Source organism: Micrasema longulum, unplaced genomic scaffold, assembly GCF_059751315.1.
Source record: "Micrasema longulum isolate JH-2025_06_02 unplaced genomic scaffold, ASM5975131v1 h1tg000645l, whole genome shotgun sequence".
NCBI lineage: Eukaryota > Metazoa > Arthropoda > Insecta > Trichoptera > Brachycentridae > Micrasema > Micrasema longulum.
In genome coordinates, this window is record NW_028277841.1 from 49,014 (window position 1) to 75,451 (window position 26,438).

The 26,438-nt window shown below is 31.2% G+C and overlaps 1 protein-coding gene across 1 annotated transcript in view; it reads left to right on the forward strand.

The window, feature by feature from the left end:
• fdl (beta acetylhexosaminidase fused lobes) overlaps positions 1 to 8,411 on the forward strand; it is a 49,477-nt gene extending 41,066 nt beyond the window's left edge. Inside the window, exon 3 of the mRNA XM_088229223.1 lies at positions 2,218 to 8,411. Within this exon, the coding sequence (XP_088085349.1) occupies positions 2,218 to 3,952 (1,735 nt within the window). The 3' untranslated portion in view covers positions 3,953 to 8,411. The remainder of the gene's footprint in view (positions 1 to 2,217) is intronic.
• Positions 8,412 to 26,438: the final 18,027 nt, after the last annotated feature.

Sequence of the window (26,438 nt, forward strand, 5' to 3'; positions counted from 1 at the left end):
TGAATCCAATCTTTGTCCACAAAAAATTGGACAAACTCAAAATATTGTTGAAAAATCCACCTGGTCCATGAAGAAGTATAGAAATTGAAAAAAAATAAGACTTTCAGGCGTTGCAACGCGTTGCCTAGTATGTACGTGAAATAATTCAATAAGATGAATCTCACCCGCATAAATAAAGGTTTCAGCTCTTTAACTTCACAAACATCAACAGATGAAAGAATTGAAGGAATATAGATGTTTAAATATGGGCAGAATGATAATTGTTACGCAGTGTGTAAAGTGGCCACTTAAACCAGCCAATGACAGGTCCCTGTAGATGCCTAGACTTCTATATTACCTTCTCTAAAATGTTCTTCATCTCTGTTGTGATTTGTGTATAACTTATACGATATTTACATTTGTACTTATTCTCCAACTATTTATCACTACTGTAAACATGCTGTCCTAATTTATAATATATAAACTGTTATTTTATATAAACAAATTACAACAGGGATGCAGAACACCTGAAATAAGGGAATATGAAAGTCTAGGCATTTACAGGGCTTATGACCTGTCATTGGCTGGTTTAAGTGGCCACTTTACACACTGTGTAACATTCACCATTTTGCCTATGTTTGAACATCCGTATTTCTTCAGTTCTTCCATTTGTTGATTTTAGTGAAGTTAAAGAGCTGAAATCTTTATACGAGTTTGTTCACTTACACATACGTATATTAACTAATTATTTATATATTTAACTTGGTATTTTTTACAATACTCAGGCGCCGCGTTGTGGCGCAGTGGGTTAGATGACCAACTATGAAACTGGCGTCGCGGGTTCGGTTACCGTCATTTGCAAGGAAAATATCCAAGATATATTATTTTCTCAATCGGTCCGATATTAATACAGTATTTTCATAACCTCTTTTCATAATCTCGTTCCCATACCACCTGCTGACAAGCTTCTAAAATAGAGGCTTAGCTGGTTATTCCCTCAAAAGAATTAAACGTATCTCATTTTTATGTTTTCCGCCATTTCTTCAAACAACTTTATTTCCCTGTACAAAAAGCAGTTCTGGGATACTGTTTTTATTTTCTTTTCTGTCTTATATTCTTTTGTTGCGTATTTATGAAAGAGCTCGTTATTTGTAAGTTTGTTTGTTTTTACTTATTTTTAAAATTTATTTTTTTATTTATTAATGCCTAAATAAATTATACATATGCTGAGGTTTGTATTTGCAAATATAAAAATACAATTTCAAATGAAAATACATATGAAACAAGTTAAAATACAAGAGACTCAATTACTATTTTAAAAAATTAAGAATAATTAGTTCTTGAATGGGTTCTTCTAGTTTTGTAAATATGTCAATATTATTTATTTATTCATATACACGGCACGTAGTGCCTTTTACCATACAAAAAATACATATTTTGTAGAAATAAACACTTTAATACAGTAGATAAAAGAGGAAAAAAAAAAAGCATAAAAAGTTTACGTGTACATATCATATCACAATGGCTTCATTCAATGAACTCGAAATATTTTATGTAAAAAATAAAAAGTCATTATAAGGAATAAAAAATAAAATAATAAAAACATTACATGGAATATTTTGTGTTTTTTTTTTAAAGTTATTGAAAAAAAGGACAGGTAGATATATCTTTAATCATAATTACATTGAACAAAAAAATACAAAATTACGAAATCTAAGTTTAAGAGAATAAATGATTTTTTTATGTTAAAAATAAGAATAAAAAAAAACTCGTAAAATATGTTCACTAAAATATACAAAAACTAGAAAAACAGTAAAGAGAAAGCAATTAAAATTTAAAAAAATATAGTATAGGTACATGACTATAGCTTGGCTATGTAAGTTACAGTTCACCATCTTTGAAATAATTAACAGTTGTTTTATATTTTTCTTCCATTCATGAACAACATTAAATTTGATTCTCTGAACAATTGTCAACACTACAAGTTGAAATATCTTTTAAATTTAATTGCATCTACCATGCCATCATATTAATCTCATTGCTTTGTGTGGAATTTCTTTAGATCTCCTTCATTACTCAAATATAAAAAAATGGAGCAATAATTAATATGGGGAACTATAATACTCTTAAATATAAGCAGATAAGTTTTAAGGTCTAGTTTATTCCTTATCCTTCTTAATCGATATACCTTTTTTGCAATTATAGTATAGTCTCTTGATATTCAATTGTTATTTTCAGAACTACCATAGACCCTCGATGGACATGGCAGTGCCGAGGAGGAAGATGCGAGCGGCTTTCCATCACGTCAAGTTTGCAGCCTCCAATGTCTCTGGACACGTGCAACATGCTGTGCGACTCCACGCAGCTGTGGCCGCAGCCCACGGGACCCGTCACCCTAGGCAGCACCGCCGCCATCATCTCCACTTCCATACTTCGCTTCGTCAGTCTGTCGACTCCCAACCGCCAGGTTCTTCATCTCCTGGAAGAGGCTTATCAAATTTTCTCTCACAACATTCGATTGATGGAAACGCAATCTTCGCAATTTCCCCCGACGGTTTCGGAGTTTGTCGTCCGCGTGAATATCAACGAGTCGTCGGATACTTATTTGACGTTAGACTCTGACGAAGGTTACTCTTTAGTAGTTCATCCAGGAAGTAGCGGAACTTCTCTTGTAGCCACAGTTCACGCTAAATCTTTTTTCGGTGCACGTAATGGCCTGGAAACTCTCTCGCAGTTAATATGGTCCGACGAATTATCCGGAGGAGCTTTAAAAGTACTCCGTGCTGCTTCGGTCCAGGATGCTCCAGTTTTTAAATATCGGGGTCTCATGCTCGATACTGCGAGAAATTTCTTCCCAATGGAGGTGCTCAAAAGAACTCTCGATGGCATGGCCGCATCTAAGTTGAATACTTTCCATTGGCATATGACTGACTCCCAGAGCTTCCCCTTCTTGTCGGATAGAGTTCCGCAACTGGCGCGTAATGGAGCCTACTCCGCCAAACATGTTTATACAGTGTCCGATGTCAAGGACCTGGTGCAATATGCGCGTGTGCGGGGAATTCGCGTTCTTGTCGAAATTGATACCCCCGGACATGCCGGGAGCGGGTGGCAGTGGGGTCCATCTAAAGGACTGGGCGAGCTCGCCTTATGTATAGATCAGCAGCCGTGGCAGACTTACTGCGGAGAACCTCCTTGCGGTCAGCTAAATCCACGAAATAATAACACCTACGATATCTTAGAAAAGTTATATAAAGACATTTTCCAGTACACTCATATAAACGACATCTTCCATTTTGGTGGGGACGAGGTAAATCTCGATTGTTGGGGCCAATTTTTTAACGAATCTGATCTTCACAATCTGTGGGGAGAGTTCACCCTCAAAGCTCTCGACCGGGTGGTTCGCGCAAATAGCGGACACGTTCCTAAGGTTGTCGTTGCTTGGTCGAGTGATTTATCTAAGAGACCGTATCTCACGCAGTTCTTCGATCGGTCCATCTTCGCCATACAGATGTGGGGAGGTTCCACGTGGCCAGAAAACCTCGAATTATTAGAGAACGATTATAGAATTATAGCTTCGCATGTCGACGCCTGGTATTTAGACTGCGGATTCGGATCTTGGCGGGATTCTGGTCCGGGATCCTGCGGACCTTATCGCTCCTGGCAGACGGTGTACAACCATCGTCCATGGGAACAAGACGAAGAGTCGTGGAGGCGGTTGGCTTTAGGCGGTGAGGCGTGCTTGTGGAGTGAGCAGGCTGACGCAGCCGCGGCTGATGCGAGACTGTGGCCTCGAGCCGCGGCGCTGGGAGAGAGGCTGTGGTCGGACCCTCCGACCATAGAGGCCGCCACCGCTCCCCATGACGTGTACACGAGGATGCAAACACACCGCGAACGTTTAGTAAAGAGAGGACTCCAGGCCGCTCCATTGTGGCCACAGTGGTGTCGTCACAATCCTTCGTTGTGTCTCACGTAGTGATTTAATCAATACTTCTACAGTGCTTGATCGTATTTACTTGAAGATCGATGAATATCTGACGATCTTTTATGTTTTAATAAAAACGTTAAGCAATGTTAATACAGTAAGCCGATTCTGGCTTACGTCGCTTTGCCTCTTAATTTTGTTCTACAAAAACATTATTTCAACTCTGCAGAAAAAACTATGGATCCAGATTTTCTAGCACCTTTCTCAATATTTTATGTATGTAAACATGTAATGACAACAATTTCAAATTGATATTCATAGAATGGTCATTGTGATATTTTAGATATTTTTGTTTAATTGACATATTTATCCTTGTATATTTATAGCACATTATAAATTGGATCGATAGGGAGACATTTAAATCCCAAAAAAATAATAACGTTCTAGTATTGATTATTTTCTATTCTCTCCTATAAATATTAATTTATTTATTACTAATTTTAACAAAGCACTTGCAGCAACCAAACTGTACTTATTTGACTGTACTCTAATCTTTACTTGTTAGGTGTTCGTAAAATAAGTAGATAGATTGATATACAATTAATTAAATAACAAAATCCATTTGTTCATCTTTGATTTAGATTTTTAAAAAAGGAAGTTATTTCCATTAGACGTTTTAATTATAAACATCATTTTAAAAATTACCTTATTTTGAGTGTATCGTCATTTGAACAGTTTTAAAGTCAAACATTAACTCTGGCCACAGGCCTAAGGAAATACATGAAAATATTGCATTAAATGTGAAAAATGAATCCACAAATGAGTTATTACGATAATTACGCTATTTTTCATAAATAATAACGAAAATATTTTTAAATGGGTGACATGCATCCTATTGCTAATGAATTGACTATTAGGTAATCAAAATGTAGATAGAGAAGGTAAGCTTTTAAAAGAGACTGTAAATTTAATATTAAAATAATTATGGACATAATGAAGACTGGATTTTATTGATTTGTGAAAATTCGGAAAAACAACAGAAAACAATATGTCCATGGAATGATAACATTTTATGAATGTTGTAATAGTTAACATTGTTATTATGATCCCGGCGTTTTTATTTTAAATTTATTATGACATTATATTAGTTGATTCACCAAAAGCTGAATAAAAATGGGACTAAATATTGTAATTAATTTAATTTAAATTAATTTACCTCTCTTACACATTAAATAAACGTCTTACTAAAATTGTAAAAAACTGACTTAATATTTATTTTATATAATTTAAAATTCACAAATGAATTATTGTAATATATTTTTAATGATGGAGTCGTTATTTTTAATTCACACGTAATGTTTTTTTTTCATTTCAAATACATATTAATATATTTATTGATATGCCATTAATGCTCGAAGATTCTAACAGAAGAGGCTCTTTCATTATTGGACATACAACTTTACTTTATCCGCTTTTAAAATTAACCGTAAGGGTGAAGTCTGATGAAAGTTTAAAAAATAATACTATTTTACCATTTTAAAACGCCGTTCTTTTAATAAACACAGCGTTAAAAAAATGAAAAAACATGTTAACTTCTAAATTATTTTTCATCAAAATTTGCTTCATGTTTTATTGTTACCTTTCGACTGGCAAATTATGTATTTGAAATTAAGATTAACTTTTGGTATTATAAATTGGTATTTTCATGTAAAGTCAAGGTTTTTAAGTCGATTTTGTTATTATGATTTGAAGAAAATATAACTGGACAGTTATTGTTGAAAATAGTCAAATATAGGTTTTTAAAAAGCTGACGCTATTAAACACAGACATTGCGTATAGTTATTTTTAAGTTCTACGACGAATATTATTGTCTTTAACATCGTTTAAAAAATATATTTAGTTTCAACCGTTTTTATGGAATCGTGTTTTTTACATTTTATGAATAATATTTTAGTTGTAAATATTTCATTTTTACAGTATGTATTTCGCAAAATTTCAATACATTCGAATGGCCGATTTACCTAAATATTAATTATATGTATTAATGAATATCCTTATTTTTTATCAGACTACAGCCTAATATAATGGTGTGTACGTTATTTTGATGTGGTTGTAAGTTTTATTAAATTATTTTCCAAATTAATTTGTGTTTGTAAATATTGCTTACAAAAGTGTTCTTACTGATAAAAAATATTAATTAATGATTTAAAAATATTTCACAAATTATTTAATTAATATTTTATATTTTATTAATATTACACAGTTTTTTTGATTGGATCGAAAATTTGAAAAATACAAAAAAAAATCGTAAGTCTTTACATGAAGGCAATACAATAGACATAACAATATTTTCCTATCCCATCTACGCAGAAAGCTTTGACCGTGCACAACAGGACAATGAGACAATACAACAAATCGACCGTAGTCCATTCGCGGAACGCTGCGAAAGTTCATTTACGACGATGCGCGTTACGAGCGAGTTCGCGAAAAATATGATTTCTTTTGTACCAATATGTATTGAAATTGCTACAGGACGAATTAATTGTTTAAAAATCATTTTTTTCAAATCAAAAATGCCCGGGAGCGACACGTACGCTCGAAGCAAGTGGCTACTGTCGAATTGGCCTGTCCGTGCGTGTTAACATTATGACAATGCAGCCGCGCGCGGGGGTGGGGGTGATCCATTGTCCTGCGGAGATAGACTGCGTGTCTATCTTTAGGACGATGTCTAGGTCCATTGTCCCGTCTTTTAAATTTCTATTTTCACTAGGACAATGGTTGCTATGTTTACATGGGGACAGGACAATATTACTTTAAATACATATTGTATTCAGAGTGATGTTATTACAAATAAAAATATCACTATCGGTTCAAAAATAAGCAGAGCCCTCATTTACAATAGAAAGTTGACATTTATCTGCAAAGTAATATTAAATTTTCTTTATAAAAAATATAAAATATATGTACATTTTTCGAAACATGTTTAATTAAAGGCATAGAATTAAGAATAGTCCAGAAAGAGCGTAGAATCATATTTGAATACATCGTACTGTGTCCAATAATTCCCCCACAGTGCCCCACTTTTGCCGCGCGCATTCGTGGTGCCGTCGCGTAATGTTGCACGATGGGAAAAAATATAATTAAAACACAAAAATGTAAGGTAAAACAAAACAATCTGTTCATTTCTTTAAAATTTTATTGTGCACGCGGAAATATTTATTGACACAACAGAGTAGATAAGTAAAGCGTCATTTAATAAGAGTAATTGAATTAATGAACTTTAAACTTGAAATATAAAACAAATTTTACTGTACATAAAACGGATATTTTTATATCATGTTAAATAATATTTGATGTTCTAAAGATAATGTCAGTCAAATTTCCACGACAGAGTTGTTTAATCCGAGATCAAATTTTCATTAGTTATCTCATTAGATGAGCAGAGTAGGGTAAAAAATTTACTACCCTGGCAACACATACGAAATAATTCCATTTTTAAGTAATGCATTTGTTACATACAAATTCATTTGCTAATTACACATGAAATGTGATTGCATCCTGTTGCTCTTAGATCCTAGCAGTATTTCTACACTTTAAAAGGACACAACACGGCATAGTTGAATTCAAATCAAGAGTTGCGTACTGAGCGACGTCTACAAATAAACTAATGGGTCAAAACGTAAACCTACCCATTTATGAGTAGTTTAGTCGCCTTCTGTTTGATGTGCGTATGCGGTTTCTGGTCTATTTTTAATTCTATGATTACAGGTTACCGACAACACGTTCGTACTTAAATATCGATTTTATTTTATACCGTCTAGAAATGTATCGATGAAGATAACGTTTGTAATCGCGGCCGTGGGGTGGTATTCTGAATCGTCTCTATCCCTAGAGAGTAATTAATTTGGGGATTTTAATTTTTAGGTAATGGTTAAGGTCGCAATATCGCTCAAAATAAAAATATTCATATGTGGTTTTTCACTTGTTTTGACGTTTAATCATCAGTGTGGCCATTTTATGAATCAAAGTGTCGTCACATAAAAAAAAAATCTTCAAATTAATCACTCTTTAGGGGGTACCACCATGGGTTGATCTAGCTTTCTTAACCCTTATCTTAGCAGAGCGATTTTTGTTATCAGACAAATAAAAGTTTTTTTCTGAATTGTGATAATGCAAAAAAGAATGAAAAATATGGTAAAGCAGTTTTAAATGAATGCTGTTAATTCGTGTTTTAGTTCATAAGAAAAAAAAATATGTATCCTATTGGATACATTGCCAAAAAAGGGTTAACTTACACATGTATTAATGATTACAATGTATAATATGATATTCTGGTCACATTATGTCTTACGTCTTCAATCTTAAATATGAGAATATTTCAATATTTGAGTTTATGTTTTGTACAGATAAGAAAATTTAATAAATTTGTGTCCTACACTCTGAGTGTTATGCTTGAGATTAGTATCTATGTACATTTGTATGAATACTTAACATAAATAAATATCAAAAATGAGTTTGTTTTTTGTTAAATTTATTTAAGTACTATTGCGATCTAGTTTTACGTTATTTTAAGTCTAGGCATTCACAAAACTATGACCTGTCATTGGCTGGTTTAAGTGGCCAATATACACACTGTGTAACATGGACAATTTTGCCTGTGTTTGAACATCAACATTTCTTCAATTCTTCCATTTGTTGATTTCACTGAAGTTAAAAAGCCGAAACCTTTATTGTTGTGAAGAGATTCATCTTATCGAATTATTTCAGATACAAGGCATCGCCTGAAAACAATTTTCCATTTTTTGTACTTCTTCTTGGACCATTTGGTTTTATTACGATATTTTGACTTAGTACAAATATTTGTAAACAAAAGACTGGATTTCATCCCCTGGAGTGTCATTAATCCCTGTTGTAATTTTTTAATCTAAATGACACCCTAAGGGGTGAAATCCAGTATTTTGTCTACAAATATTTGGATAAATTCATAATATTGTAATATTTGAATACCATTAAACAGATTTCATTAATTGTTTGTATATCAACCGCTCACCGACTTTTCTATGCCTATCGTTCACATTAATGAAGATACAGGAATTTAAATCTTACATACAAATAATAAAGGGTTAAAAATAAATAATACGGAAATATTTCAGCTTAGGAAAGCTTTAAAAAATTATGTTCCTTTCATTAATAATCAAACAACGTTTAAATATAGCCCAGTATACGATATTTCATTGTTATAGTCACCCTATACCAATTAAACTCACGCCCCTCCCTTCATCCCCTCCCTCTTTTTTTTATTTCACCCACAATGTACTTCATAGTCCTAACGCTCCTATATACCTGCGTGAAAAATTTCAACGCTTATCAGTTCATGGTTTACCTCTTCGTTCTTATTCTCAAGGCACTCTCTTAATACCCATCTACAATTCCTCTTTCTTCTCTAACTCATATAGTGTCCATGCGGCTCGACTGTGGAATCATCTCCCACCCACCATCAAAGATGTTACTACATTATCTCTGTTTAAATCACGCCTGAAAAAACATCTCCTTTCTCTTCCTTAATCTCTCCTCCATTCCTTTTTCCTCTTTCCTTTTTTTTCCTTTTTCCCATTGAGTAATAGTTTTGATTTAAGGTAATTTATAAACAAACTCGTTTATTTCTATTTTTATATACTTTTGGCTTTTTAATCTTTTTTTTCTATTTAATATGTTCTGTAACTTGAATTATAAAAATAAAACTTTTATTTTATTGGTTGGTTGGAAGAAATTGCCATTTGGCAATAAGCCCACCAATGTACAAATAACATTATGTACAAAAGTTAAATAAAATAAAAAAATTAAAAAAATATTTTCATCACCTAATCATGTAGGATCGCTTATTTAAATGCTAGGCATGTTGCTTTTTTTATATTTTTGTGCAAAAACAATGGTGAAGGTGAATAGTGGGTTTTTCATTTATGCAAATAAATATATAATTTAGCCCTGTAAGACCAAAATAAATTTAAAATTATAAATACGCCGCTCATATTACGCGCGTGCGTCTCCCATCACTGTCATCAACTGACTGAATCTGTTTTACACAACACCCGCCACAGATTCAATTTACTATCAGTTTTTTTCGTGGTGGCATGATAACGGCTTAATGCGTGGAGAACGGTTGCTTATCTGTATTTCAATCACAAATAACTATCGACGTGCTTAAAAACATGCGCATTTGATCGATCACAATGAACAATAATGAACATGCTTAAGTTATCGCAGCCATACGTCAACGCTCGTGTCGGTTTGTTTTTTTTTCCTTAATTTTTTTAAATACAGAGTTCACCGGCGAAAAATCGGCGTTTACTATGAAAAATAATACAATATATTGCATTCGCAAAATAGTAAGGAATATTTTATACAAAAAAGTGAAAATTCAATTACAATTACTATGGCGACTACATTTCTTGATATTTGGCTTGTTAACCGCCGATTAAATGCAATAAATAACACAATAATAAATAAATGAAAATAGCTATTTTAAAATATTTTCCATATTTACACCGGTGAAATTCAAATATGTGATTGCGCAGCAGGATTATGCGAGGTTCACGGATGTTGCATTGTGATCGCGATTACGATAAACGACCATGGTGAGAAATTGTTATCACGTCGCTTTTTAGCACGTCGATAGTTGTTTGTGATTGAGCTACTGGAGTAGATCTGGCCACGCTATGGACCTGTACCTCCAATGCAGAGCTGAAAAGGATCGCTGAAGACCATGCGGAGGGAAGAACGAGATACAGGGCCTTACTGCTAACCAATCCCCAGAAGTAAAACTGAAGAAGTAGAATAATATTTTTCATGACCCGTTAAAAATACAACCAACAAATTCTAAATTATATACATATTTTTAAAATTTAATTACCGTCGACAGGGCACTTTAATACTCCCTAGCACTCCGCCTACCGGCTAAGTAAAGGCTGGAAAACGTCAGTGTTCATTTTACGGAAAGCGGTGTTGTTTTCCAGTCGGTGTTATTATGTTGACATTTCCTTCTTAATAAGTCAAATTGCTGGTAGGAACTTGAAAATTTAATCAACTAAACTTTCGTTATCGATAAAATACAAAGACAAAATATGAATATATTAACGAATCTTCACAAGGTACTTGATATCTATTGATTGGTAGCAAAAGTTGTTACAAGGAACCAAAAGGTTTGGGCCCTTGGTATCTTCAGCCTTTGGCTACTGGGCAATATATATCATTGCGCATAATAATAAATCATTAATAATGTATTAGTTAAATTGCTGGTAGGAACGTGAACTTTTTTTCAATTAAACCACCGCTATCGATAACATACAAAGACATAATATGAACAAAATAACGAATCTTCATAAGGTACTTAATGTATAATGGTTGGTAGCAAAAGTTGTTACAAGGAACTAATAGGTTTGGGCCCTTACTACCTTCAGCCTTTGCTACTGAGCAAAATATATCATAGCGCAAAATAATTTATAATGTCCAAGTTATATTGCTGGTAGGAACATGAAAATTTAATTAACTAAACGACCGTTATCAGTAAAATACAAACACAGAGTATGAATACGAAAACGAATCTTCATAAGGTACTTGACATCTATTGATTGGTAGCAAAAGTTATTACAAGAACCTTAAAGGTTTGGGCCCTTGCTATCTTCAGTCTTCTGTGCAACTGAGCAATATATTATTTAATACTTATATTATTATTACACTCACCCACATGATAAAGGTTTCAGCTCTTTTACTTGACAAAAGTCAACGGATGGAATAGTTGTGGAAATTTGGATGTTCAAACATAGGCAGAATGGTGAATGTTACACAGTGTGTAAAGTGGCCACTTAAACCAGCCAGGTCATAAGACCTATAAATGCCTAGACTCCCATATTCCCTTTTTAAAACTGTTTTCCCTCTCTATTGGAACAAATTCAAATATATTATATCATAGGGCATTTTAATAAATTATAAATAATATAATAAATATTAAAGAATATATGAAAATTGACATATTTTTTATTCAATTTAAAAAAATGCACGTCCAAGATTACGAAATTTTGATTTCACGTTTAATTAAAAATTTAAATAATTAATCACGTATTCTATTATAAATGTAACTGACATCTATTGAGCGGTAACAAAACTAAAGTAGAAGCAAGGTTTAAACCTTACAAAGGTTTGCGTATTTGCTATTTTCCGTCGTTGCTACTAAGCAATAGATGTCAAAAGTGCACATGAACGTAAAATAATTAGACAGGTATTATAATATTATTTACTTTATTCGAAACATTACTATCACTCATCATCAATATAACCGTGTAACCACATCTATTAAGAATGTTAAAATAATTCGGGACCTCGGTGTTCTTTTAAATAGTAAACTCGACTATATCGAACATGTCAGGCATATTACGGGTGATGCACTCAAATTATTAGGTTTGGTCACTGGAGTCACTAAATTGTTTAAATATATAAAAACTCTATGCATTTGTTAGAAGTCGGCTAGAACATGAAACTTTAAACTGGTCCCTATACTATGAAAGTTCAAAATAAATTAGAAAATGTATATATATATCTAATAAATTAAGGAATATTTTCAAAATCAATCATTTAAAAATAGCTTATTACTCAATTGTACAATATTTTTTACAATATGGCATTGTAGGATGGGGTGGTGCATATGCCAATATATTAAACCCTCTTAAAATAGTACAAAGATTAATTATTAAAGTAATTTTAAAGAAACCCTCAACGATTCAATACGGAATGTCTATATAAAATATTTAAGGTTCATACAGTAGACACTCTTTATAAAATAAATTCTATTGTACAATCATATAAAAAAAAATAAAAAAAAAGAATTTGAATTGAATAAGTCACTCAGATACCAACATAATATTAAAATTCCTAAATTCATGGTCAAAATAGCTTTGTCTTCAAAGGTGTATAAAATTATAATTATCTTCCTAATGGTTTTTACCATTAAACACAATATATCAATAAATAAATTCAAAGTTAATCTAAAGAAATTTTTTTAACTCGTGTAAAAACAACAATAATTTTTAATTAGTATGAATGTATTATTGGTTTATGTTTTTTTCTTTACCTATCCTATGTTTTTATTTTTTCTTTTTCATGTACTCGTATTAAAATTATATAAACTCTTATAAATAAACAACTAAAACAGTGTAAGTTACTCTCCAAACACAAGAGTTACTCTCTTTTTTTGAAGAGCTGCAGTGATTACATTTACTAGATGTGTAAAAGTAGATATGTTTAGAATTTTACAAAAACATGTACTTTTTGTAAAAATTTATGAAAAAAAAAAAAACAAAATGTCTATCATAGAGAAACAATTACCAATTCAATAATTATAATGAAGCGGGAGTACATTTTATAATAAACTCTTTGGATAAAATAGACGACAGATGGCTGACTTAATGTTTCTATGTTAGCTTTTAAATAACATTACTGACTGTCCCAAATAACTGAGTTTCATTAATTTCGTGTACCTTTTAAACGTACCCGTCACACCGAATTATTTAACTTCACCGATGTAAAAGCTGATGCAGCAAAGAATGCATGCATACATAGGATTTGCAGCTTATTTAATAATACTAGCGGACCCAACAGACATTGTCCTGCCCGAACGTTGGCAAAAGACTTTTCATTGATAAGTAGGTACCTAGGTACTTGTTTGTGATTAAATTCCAAAACTAAAAATTGTTATTATTCAAATATTGAATTCAAGTAGGTACCTAGGTACTTATTTATAGTTGAATTCCAAAACATAAAATAAACATTTTCAAATGTGGCATTCTTTTTTGTAAACGTCAAACTCCGGTTGTCTCACCAACAACGGGGTGTACTTATGTAGGAATACGATTTTTAAAAATGTATTGAATTTAATATTATTTTAGTGTTACCAAAAATCCAATAAAAAGAAATAAATGAGTAGAAAGTAAGTGAATGAATCTGATTGAGATCCACAAAAAACAAATGTAAAAACATTAAAAAACAACATGTTTCCATTTTTTTGCAAATGCATTCTCCTCGAATGCAACCCTGGTAGATCGATGAATAATATTTGGTTAAGTCAGACTATTATAACTTGTCTTGAAATAAAACACTATTTCTTAATAAATTATATAAAAACTAAATAATTTAAAAGTATTCCTTACCGAGTACGATAGTTCACCAAACAAAACATAAATTACGTTTTAAGAATCATTGTTTCATCGACTTTTATATCACATTATTATTCACAAAACGGCACAAGTTATACATTTTATAATTCTTCATATATATTTATTCTTAACACTATACACTAGTTACGTTTTTATCATAACTCTAAATTAATTTTTAAAGTTTAAATGGATACCGAAGAATAACCTACAATATTCAACTGTCATCGTATGCACAAAAACAAATTACAATTTTTTTTAAATTAGCGAATCTTTGTTTTTTAAAACCCATTAAAGGATTTATACTATATTATTGATTTCGATGGTTTTGATTAAAATATCAAAATATTAATTTATTTTAAAGCAAATTTACTTTCAAACCACCGAAACATAAGTATAATCAATTATTTACTTTTTATTGTAACTTCCATGTTAAGACATACAAAATATATTCGTTATCTCTTTCTTACACATAACGAGTGCGTATATTGTCACCTCCCTTAGACTGTCGTAAGTCAAATTGATGTATTTTAATGAATACTAGCCCTTATGAAAATGTATTGAAATACTAAATTGCATTAAAGAAAGCTGCAAGATTTTACTGTAATCGCAAGTGTAATTTTTCGAACAAGATTCTAAAGTTAAAAACGTATTTGAATTTGTGTTTTTAAGTCAGCAGAGTAATCTCGTGTAATCCAGTAGTAATAATTTTGGCCAATAGAGGCGCAACTGGTCGCTGTATGGAATAAAGGAATATGATATTGCCTACCCAAGAAAAGTAATATAATTTTTTGCTGATGTGTTTTTTCCTAATAATACTGTAACATAAAACATTACTTTAAATGTCCAAAAAATATAGTAAGCTGCATGTAATCGATTATAAGGAGCACTCGCCCCTGGTATATTGTTAATTATATGTTTGGAATCATTTTTAGTCTAGTATTAAGTATCTATTATATTACAACCGTATTATTGTATATATGACTGTAGATTTCAATAAATAAACTTTTAAAAAAACATTTTTTTTTTAGAACGTGTTAACGCTCTTAAGCAGTGGTCACTGCTCTTAAGCAGTGGTCGATAAACTAATGCCCGCAGGCAATTGTAATATTTACAATTTTAGTGAATCATACAAAGTAATAATCAGATGTAATATTTACCAATTAACACAATTACCGCAATATGTAATGGAATTGAACATTTTAACTGCAATGTGTTTTATGAGATTTATCTTCATCTTAAAATCTGCAATAAGTTACATACATAGTTAAATCACATAATAAAATAAGGCGCTACCTGGCAATAGTAGGCTTTCGCTGACTGTTACATGCTAGGAAATTCGTGTAAATTATACGTAGATACAAGTATCGAGAGGTTTTAGACCCGTCAGTACAAACCAATGTACTTACATCAAAACTTGATGGTGAAGGGATCCGTAGTGTAACGATTAAAAATTTAAATAAATCAGAATTAAAGAAAAAATTGCTCTGCAGAACGAAATTTTTGACACTTTTAATGCGTACAAAACGTATCGAGGGGTTCTAGACCCGTCGATATAAAACTATGTACTTACATCAAAACTTGATGGTGGGGGGATCGATAGTATACATTTGTAATCGGTCGGGAGAATTTTATCTTCAACTATGACGTCATACTGACGCTATGTCGAAGGGGGGGGGGGTCGGTAGTGTATCTTCGTAATCGCTCGAGAGAATATATCTTCAACTATACTATACTGTCGCGGTGAAGATATGACGTCCTTATCTTCTTATCATAATCAGGATGTGGTCCCGTGGCTAGTGTCTCGGACTCACGGATCAAAGGTCCGTGGTTCGAATCCCACTCTACCCCAACCTGATTCCCATTTTATAATAGTGAGTTATTTAAAACTCGTTGAAAATGGCCCTCAAAATTAAATATTTGTGTAAATTATAAGAACGCAAATATTTCTTTTTAAATAAAAAAAAATAAAAATATTCGAGGCCCTGCCAACACGTTGAACGTTATCTTAATTTATTCAATGAACGGCCTAGCTATTCACATGAATGTCGGGATTTAATGAACAGCTTTGCCGCTCTGTTGAGTGGTTGATTAAACTATTTGGTGGCGATATATAACAAATTTATTTTATTATTTCGGAATTAGGTACTACTTGTTAATTTTTTGTGAACAGCTAGCTATTCCTGATTCGTGAAAAATCCTTTTTATTTGACTTTATTTTCGCGTCTTTCTATTCTCGCCTCGATTTTAACCTAGTGTTTAGAGGCAATAAAATAAGAGAATATACACCGGAGTTACTCAAAATGATTGCTTATTTTATGACAACCAATCTAACATTCATACGATTCCCTGCGTTAGCTGTGTTTAGTACCCCTATTCAGAAAATATTGATCGAAACATGTTCCACTGCATTGCAAACGAAATTATATATTTGAAAATAAATCTAAAAATAAATAATTTTTTTTTCAACGGCTTACGCCTTTAACAAAATATATAAAACAGAATTATAAAAACAATATACAAAACACTTGTGTATATAAACAACATGAAACAAAAAAAACGGTAGTAAACATAGAAAAAAATATCTTGAGCAGTTAAACCATAAATTTAGCATACATGTCATAATAATGATAATTATCACGGTTCATTAACAAAAAATAAAATTTCTTTATCTATTTATTTATTTAACTTTTTGTACATAATGTTATTACATTGGCGGGCTTATTGCCAAATAGTAATTTCTTCCAACCAACCAATAAAATAATAGTTTTATTTTTATAACTCAAGTTACAGAACATATTCAATAGAAAATAAAGATTGAAAAGCTAAAGATATATAAAAATATAAATAAACGTACTTGTTTATAAATTATCTTAAATCAAAACTATTGCTCAATGGTAAAAAGGAAAAAAGAGGAAAGAGGAAAAGAGGAGAGATTAAGGAAGAGAAAGGAGATGTTTCTTCAGACGTGATTTAAACAGAGATAATGTAGTAAAAATAGATAATAATGTAATAATCTTTGATGGTGGATGGGAGATGATTCCACAGTCGATCCGCATGGACGCTATATGAGTTAGAGAAGAAAGAGGAATTGTGGATGGGTATTAAAGAAAGTGCCTTGAGAATTAAAACGAAGAGGTAAACCATGAACCGATAAGCGTTGACATTTTTCACGCATGTTTAAGTAATAAATTTTGCTGGATTATGCGTTGTCTTCCTAACTAGGCACAACTTGTTTAAAGACATTTTTATGAATTAAAAAAAAAAACATGACTACCTACACGTTAATTGACTATGCAGTTATACAATATTTAAATATACTATTTATTATTAAAGAATGTGTTTTAGTAAATTTTTCAATTTTCCTGTTTTTTCACTAATTCTGGGTTTTGCTTCGTTTGGGTAAAATATCAAATATTTTGTAAACCAAAACCTGAATTTTCGTTGCCCGAATTCAGAGTTTGTGGTAGACCCTATGACCCATCCTTTAGTTTGACTCCTGGTAGTGTAGGAGTGTTCCTTTTGGGATTTAGTAGAATAGTTTATTTTCACAAACAATGTTATTCTAAATATATTTAATTGCTTTCGATTTAAGATCATAAAATAAAATGTTTTGGAGTGACAATAAGAGACAATGTATCATTATGCTCATATTTTTTTATAACACAATGAGTATTTATAACATAATAGTCTCTTCATTATGTTTTTTTAGTTTGTTTATTTTTCCATACATATATTATTTACATAGAAATATAATTACAAAAGTACACTTTTGAAAAATAAATCTTAAAATTAAGCTATAGCATGTTATAACATGAATTGGAAAAAATGCCCACAAAGACTACAGCGTCTGAGCGCGGGCCATTCCTTTTTTAATTATTAAAAAGTTTATGGCATGTGCGGGTTCATACCATATTTATGTATATATGGTATGACATGACCACGAAAAAAAAAGAAAAGAAAAGAAAAGAAAAGAAAAGAAAAGAAAAGAAAAGAAAAGAAAAGAAAAGAAAAGAAAAGAAAAGAAAAGAAAAGAAAAGAAAAGAAAAGAAAAGAAAAGAAAAGAAAAGAAAAGAAAAGAAAAGAAAAGAAAAGAAAAGAAAAGAAAAGAAAAGAAAAGAAAAGAAAAGAAAAGAAAAGAAAAGAAAAGAAAAGAAAAGAAAAGAAAAGAAAAGAAAAGAAAAGAAAAGAAAAGAAAAGAAAAGAAAAGAAAAGAAAAACCAAATTAACATAGTCTGAAATTACAAAAATATGATTTATTTGCAGAATGCATTTTTTAAAAAAGAATGTGTCTATCTGCTCCTTCCATGCTAATCCAAGACCTCAAACCTACTTTGAACAGTACCAGTGATTTAATGTTTTGTAGTTCCTTGGTTAGAAGATTGAAGGATCTTGGACCAACATGTAAGGAGTGCCTCTGTTCTGCATCCTGGAACTGACAGTACACTAGTTCAAACAATGCTAAATACTCACCTATTTCACGGCTCCACATGTTAGCAAATAAACACGGAAACTTAGATGTATTTAATTTATCTTTATACAAATTAAAATCAATACTTTTAATCACTTCTTTTCTAAATTATAAAAATGTACTAAGTGTTATACTTGTTTTACTGTTAATTTTTTGATACATCGCCTCTGTTACTTCAATACTTTTTATATTTAAACTCTTTATTTATTGTTAAATTGCTGCAGACCTATGGTATAATTTCTTATTTATTTTCCTTTATTGTATCTTTCTTTTCTGCTGATTTTATTTTTTGTATCTATATTTTCTATATTCGTGTACAGGTATTTTGTTTTATAATAATTGTTTTTTAATATTATTTTATACTTTGTTAAAGGCGTAAGCCGCCGAAATAAATAAACAAATAACAAGGTTATCAGCGCCAGAGACAGTACTACAAGACGCGTCGTAAATAATTACAATTTGGAATATAAACGCTCACGAAGTATAGATTTTAATTTCATTAAGGATTCATCTAAAAAATCTTCATTATTTTTATGTTTGTTTGCTAACATATGAAGTCATGGAAAAGGGAAGAACTTAGCGTACTTTGAACTGTGCGAATTAACGCAGGAGGCAATAGTTTTTCTTGTTTCAATGAATAAATGAATAAATTTTAAGAGTTTGGAACTGTTAATAACATCGTTTGTTATACTATTTTCGACAGCAGCACTAAATTAGAAATTCCCTTCAACCACTAAAATGTAATCTAAACTGCTCCATTACGTCGAGTTTCTGACACATGTTGGTAACCAACATTTTACTAATTGTGACATATTGCACTTTTAAAGTTAAAAGCTCACCTCATATTGACATATTAAATAATACCACAAGCAATATTTAAAAATATTGTCAATATTTAAAGCATTAACTTTGTGGTCAATTATTTTACTTAATGTTATTAAATATTTGTATAGTATAACCACTTGCCGACTCTTCTGATGATTATGTTGTCGGCTTCGTGGTATAATAGTCAGCGCGTTTGCCTACCATTCAAGAAGTTTCGGGTTCAATTCCCGGTTAATATAAAATATATATATTATAAAACTGTGTAAATTACCTTCTGAAAATAGTGTTGATCACAAAAACGGCATTTCTAAATTTGCAGAAAACACACACAGACTAGAAAAATCATTAAAACTGGTAAAATACATCATTAGGTTCTTGTTTGTGATATAAAAAAAAATAGTGTATTAATTGTTTATCATTTGTTTAAGTCAAAAACAATCCAAGTGTTGTGTAGATTTTATTATTTACCCTTTTCACAAAGGTGCAATTATCTCAGTTTCACTTTTCTATAGCTGGCTGCTTTCTGCATAACTATGTTCAACTGTGACGTCAAGATTCGCGATAATGCTCTGTTTAAATTTAAACGGTCACAAACAAGGTTCAAAATTTAACTGAATACGGACGCAAAGCGGATTGCAATGAACCGTTTTGCGGAAATTATTATGAATCAAAAATATTTTTATGTGAACTAACGTTAGTAAATATTAGTATATAAACACTTACTGACTTTTCTAGTCAACCAGTTTCGAGACGTATCCGTCTCTTCGCCATAACACTCACTAAACCAACATGCAAATACTCAAATTAGTTTTTCCAAAAATACACAAATCACATGCAGATTTATAGAAATGCGAACCCCACCATGCCTAAACATGCATTAAGTTTTATTAAAAAAGGTTTAATCTTATATTAAAGAATTGGTGGGAATTGGGAAGGAGAAGAAAAGGAAGTGTATTTTAGTATTTTCATGTTGATGTAGTGAGTGTCCTGACGAAGAGACGGATACGTCTCGAAACCGGAAGACTAATAAGTCGGTAATTGGTTATGTACTAATATTGGTTTAAATATTTGATCACAAAGTAAATGCTTTAAACATAAATAATATTTTTTGTGTTACTTATCAGCAAAAAAAACTTTTTTTACTCGACAGCATTTCATAGAGCCTTATTAATTAAAAATTGTAAAAAATGGAATATTTTCTTATTTTTATTTCAACTTTTTAAAATAAGTTTTTTTGCTTCGAGCCCTCGTTTGAGGCTCTCAATTGCATTCAAATGCAGTATGCAGTTTTTCTCCTTATCCGCACAAGTGCACTCTTACCCTTTATTGTGTGAATAATATGACTTTACGAGTTTATTTTACAGCCAATCACATCTAGGACTATGTTTACTGCTAGTCACTTCATTATATTGCTCAATTTACCAGCTGGTTATCTGCCTATTAAAAACATATAAATCCTTAGAACTGAGTCATCGGGGACATTTAAAAAAAATATATATCCTACATAATAAAACATATAAAATAAAACTAAATGTTAATAAATGTTTGTATATAATCACTTACCGACTCTTCTGTATCTACCGGCTTCGAGACGTATATGTCTCTTCGTCAGGATACAAATTAAAATAATGCAAAACCCACTATACTATACACAAAAATATAAAACCAACATGGCGATTTGAAACCACATGCTCTTAAAAGGTAATCCTTTCATGCACTGATCAAAGTTTATAAAAATATTTGACGTGGGAAAAATTATATGCAAAAATAGGGAGGTGTGAACGGAGGGCCGTTACTTTAATAGGTATAGGACGACTATTACACAGAAAAATCGTGTAATGGGCTATATTTTATTTATTTTATTTTATTTTATTTATTGATTTACACGCCCAATGAGCCTTTACATATTTTAGAAATTACATTTAAGTGCAGCAGTGAAACATGAGTATGTAAATTTGGTTAAAATTAAAGATAACATAAGAAAAGCTAAAAGATACAATAATAAGTAAAAATCAGGAAATGTACCAACATAGGTATATGGTACATAGAAAAATATTTAAAAGATTTACATATAAAAACATACATGCAATAATAAGAAAAATATTAAGAAATTTTACATAAATTAATTTATAACCTTTTGAATACTTAACCTATATTTATATAAAGACAGACGAAATATATCAACTTCACCATACTCGTTACCTAGCCGCTGGCCGCTGATCGGTGTAGTCTAGGTATTGGTGAATTGTAATAATAATTGTGACTGCCAGGAGATTCAAAAAATAACGTTAGCTGCCGAGTATTTCGAAGAGGTACTTTCAAGCTGATATTGAAAGGTAGTTTGTTTATTGATTAATGGGACATTATTTTTAAAAGGCTTCCTAATGTTAAATATTTATGTATTATTTACTTTTTATCCTTTGTTATCTGTGTGTAAGATTTTAGCTTCTTTATCTTTCAACAATATTTTGATTTTGTCCAAATTTTTGTAGACAAGGACTGGTTTTACTCCCTGGGGAGCTGTTGACATTAACATATTACATCAGAGATGAAGAACATTTTAAAAAAGGCAATATAGAAGTCTAGGCATCTACAGGGCTTATGACCTGTCATTGGCTGGTTTGAGTGGCCATTTTACATACTGTGTTACATTCACCATTCTGCCCATATTTGAACATCTAATATTACTTCACTTCTTTTATCTGTTGATGTTTGTGAAGTTATCGAGCTGGAACCGTTATTTATGCGAGTGAGATTCATCTAATTAAATTTTTTAACCTACTTACTAGGCAACGACTGAAATTTTTATTTTTTTTAATTTCTATACTTCTTCATGGACCAGGCGGATTTTCTTTATCTTTTTTGAAGTCACTTTGAAAATTAATTAGTTGATTTGCGAGTTCGGAGAATTTGTAATTGTTAAAATTAATACCATCAAAACTCTTTAACTGGTCACTGGTTTGACCCCATCTAAAATATTATTATCTTATTTGGTCTTGATTCAATAAGACTCATATTGACCATATCGAGTATGTCCAAGACGGTTTTCTAAGAAAAGTAGGATGGTTGCTCGATTTGTGAAGGGGTAATTATTTCTAGGTTTTATTTGAACAATCTCTTAATCTGTCTTCATTGGAGAAACGTAGAACTGAGATGGAACTTATATGCATTTTCAAATCACTTAATGCTATAAGCGATGTCCCATCTCTGTTGCAATCAATTTATTTTCATGTTCTCAACCGCGTCACCAGAAGTCAAAATCTGCTATTTATCAAATCTTCAAAAAGCAACTTTTGTTTCTATGCCCCAATGTAGAGACGTAAGGAGGTAGTATTCTATTGGTAGTTTATAATAAGAAACGTATTCTACCGTAGAATACGGTAAAATACCGTAGAATACGGTAGAATACGGTAGAAAACGGTAGTTTTCCGTAGTTTTGTTGGATTTTTTTTTTTTATTAATAAAATGAATGTATAATCACTTGATTTTTAATATATTTTATTATAAGGCCTGATTTATACCGTTAGTATTTTATAGTAAAAAAAGTATTTTACCGTACAAGACGGTAGTTTTGGTAGAAAACGTTTGTCTCAATAAAATTGATGTATAATCACTCGATTAGTAATATTTTACATAGGGCCTGTGTTTTTTTATTATTTTTTTTATATGGGAGTTGCTTTATTATTTACCTTGCTTATAATATACAAGGTTTATATTTCAAAAGTGGATTTTTCTGCAAATAAATTTCTTTAAATTTATCTAAACTGTTGGGATCAGGAGGGATATACTAATGTGGGCCAATCAGGAACTTCTCAGCATTTGCTCATGTGGAGAGGAAACCACTCAAAACTCTTCAGGAGAAGCTGGCCTGTTGGCAGTAGTCAACAGGCCTTCCGTTCCACTAGAGGAGTGTTCGGCATTTTCTTCCCTACTTTGGTTTATTTTACCAATTGCCTGCACTATATTGATCATGTATAATACTACCTCTCGTGTGAGTTCTTTATAAGGCCTGTGTTTATACCATTGGTATTTTATAGCAAGAAACCATATTATACGGTATTTTTCTGTATTTTTTATGTTCGGCCTCGCAGTGTAGTGGTCAGCGCGTTTTTCTACTATCCAATAAGTCTCGGTTTCGATTCCCGACATGATTGACATGAAATATTTATTTAAAAGGATATTTTTACACTAGGATATTTTTCATAGTCCCTAGACTGGTACCTGAAGCGTAAGACTGATCATCTTACCTACATGGAACAAACATGATCAAGATACACTGTTGTGTACCAATGCAGTGCCTTATACATCATATGGTGCAGAAAGGGGATAATGATGATGATTTCATAGAAAACATTTAATTATTTTAAATGGCCGTTAAATCACTTTATTAGTAATATTTTTACTATTTTCGTCCATAGCGCACCACCTCATTTCAATCCATAGGGCACTGTTTAGTAAAAAAAATTTGCCCTTTTCCTAAATTTCCTTTTTAGCATCACAGGTTGAAAACTTTGGTCCATAAGGCACTGCCTCATATTTTGAATAAAACAATATTTATTGATAATTAAACATATTTAAATAGACTGTTTTATTCTTCATTTTGTTCCTTTATGTGCACGCTTATATGAGGCGTAATTAAAAGATTGATCATGTTACAATTGCTTACAGTTCCATACTAATAGGATTTTCTATTTCCATATATAAATCTTCCAGTTCTTCATTCTGGATAAACAAGAATTCATTAGTAGTCACTTCAGTTGCATAATTCGAATTTGTCAAAATGCTTATTTTTGCATAAAAGAAGCCGTACTGTCACGAAACATGAAATTATTCATTAATTAACTACCTAAGATACGGCAAAGGGCTCTAAATAAAACAAAAATAATTAAATCATAGTAAAAAAGTATTTATTTTAACAAAATATTTCATATATTTTACCTAAAAAATAAACTACCAAAACTGCGGTAGGAAAATTGTTGGAATCGGTAGACTACCGGTATACTACCGAGCGATTTGGTAGGCTACGGTATTTTTACAACTCTTCCCCTATGTCCAGAATGTGTAGATTAGTCGATTCGTCACACAACTTGGAATTTTTTGGGATATATCTTCAGACTTTTCGTAGAACTCTTCATCACTAAAACAGTGTGGGATAAAGAAGGATTGGCATGGTTAAGCTCGAGGTCTTGTTTGTTTGTAGTGTTTATGAATATATGTTACACTATTATTTAATTGCCCTTGTTTGTCTTCGCTACATGGTTTTATGTTCTTTTTGATCAGCTTCTAATACATATGTTTCTTCATATAATTGTTGTAATTGGCTTAGACCGCATATATAATAAATAAATAAATAAATAAACGTCATATGTTCTTTAACACAAATTTCACGATTTCTTGATGTTCTTCCAGCGTACACTTCCAGCGGACAAGAATTGCATTTCAATTGTAAAACAATTGAATTATTTACCAAACTATTTTTTTATTTATCATTAAGTAATAATTTATCAGCATTGCTATTTGGATAGAAGGCAGGTTTGACATTATTTTGTACAAGTTTGGATACATTTGTGGATATAGCAAATTAAGAACTTTTCCTCCATTTTCCCAAAGAAAAACCGAGAGAAATTAAAAAAATATGATGCCTAACAAAATACAAAAAATAAATATGAATTAATTTAATTAAAACACAAAAATCTGCACTGTACATTGAAAAGAGATGGGGATATAATTATTATATTAATCTTAAAGCTGTACCCTCACAAATATTTTTAATAATGAATGGGCTTTCCCAATATACCCATAAGGTACCTAATACAATACACTAGTATACCTTAATTGATTTTTAATTACTTTACTTTTCTTGGTCTATTTAAAAATCTTCAATACTTGTAAAAGACCGCCATCAACCATTAGCACTATAATATGAAACATTAATTATTGTTAGTATATAAAGAGACTTTTAAATATTTTAATAAGTTTGATAACGTCATAACAAGACATAATGCGTCACATGTATTTAAAAAAAATAAAAGTAGAATCAAATCTAATAAAAGAGCTTTATTTTTATTTTGGATACCTTACAAAATTTCATACATAATATCTAATATTGATACACGCACGCAATTGAACGTGTGTTTTCATTAATTAAAACTCAATGGACGGGTGAGCGCAATTTGCCTTCTATTGATACAGTGAAAAGCATAATTCAATGTGTTTAATATTATAAAATGTCACGCATCAAATTATCATTGCATAAAAAGGCTGCTCCAAAAAACGAAAAGATCTGTAAAATATGAGATATTTTTTTATTTTAATTTTATTATAAGCTACGTAAATATGAATTATTTATGCATTATCAGACGTTGGCTGGAAATATAATTTCCAGTGACGTATTTTCCGCAAGCTTATCATAATTTGGTTCATAACTACTTAAAGCTATTTGTAAACATGCTGACAAATAGTCATAAAAAAATTCAAAGAATAGTTTAATAAATTTTTGAACACTAAGTAAAAATTCGTGCGTAAATTAATTAGTATTTCTGTATTATTATTTCCTGGTTTTCAATCTCATCGTCATCATCATTATTTTTCAATACCTTATGGTGCATAGGACACTGTATTGGTACACCTATCGCAGCGTATTTTTTTATTTTTTTGTATTTTAAATATTCTAGTGTAAAAACACATTAAATTTTTCAAAAATATTTCATGTCAACCACGTCGGGAATCGAACCCAAGACCTCTTGCATGGTAGGCAAACGCGCTGATCACTGCACCACGAGACCGAGCTATTTTAATTTTATTAGAGAACAATTAAGGTGCCAAAATAATAATATTTTTTCTGAGTTAGCAAACCATTTGATAGAAAATAATCATTATTTCAGTAAAGACACTGGATTTAAAGTTCTTTGTGTTGGAAATAAAATATTGAAATAGACAACTTGGAAATCTTAAAAATTAAAAAAGCGTTTCATAATGAGAAAAAAAAACCGAGGGTTTTGAACCGTCGCGTTAGTAGGGTCGAAGTGAGTCACATCTT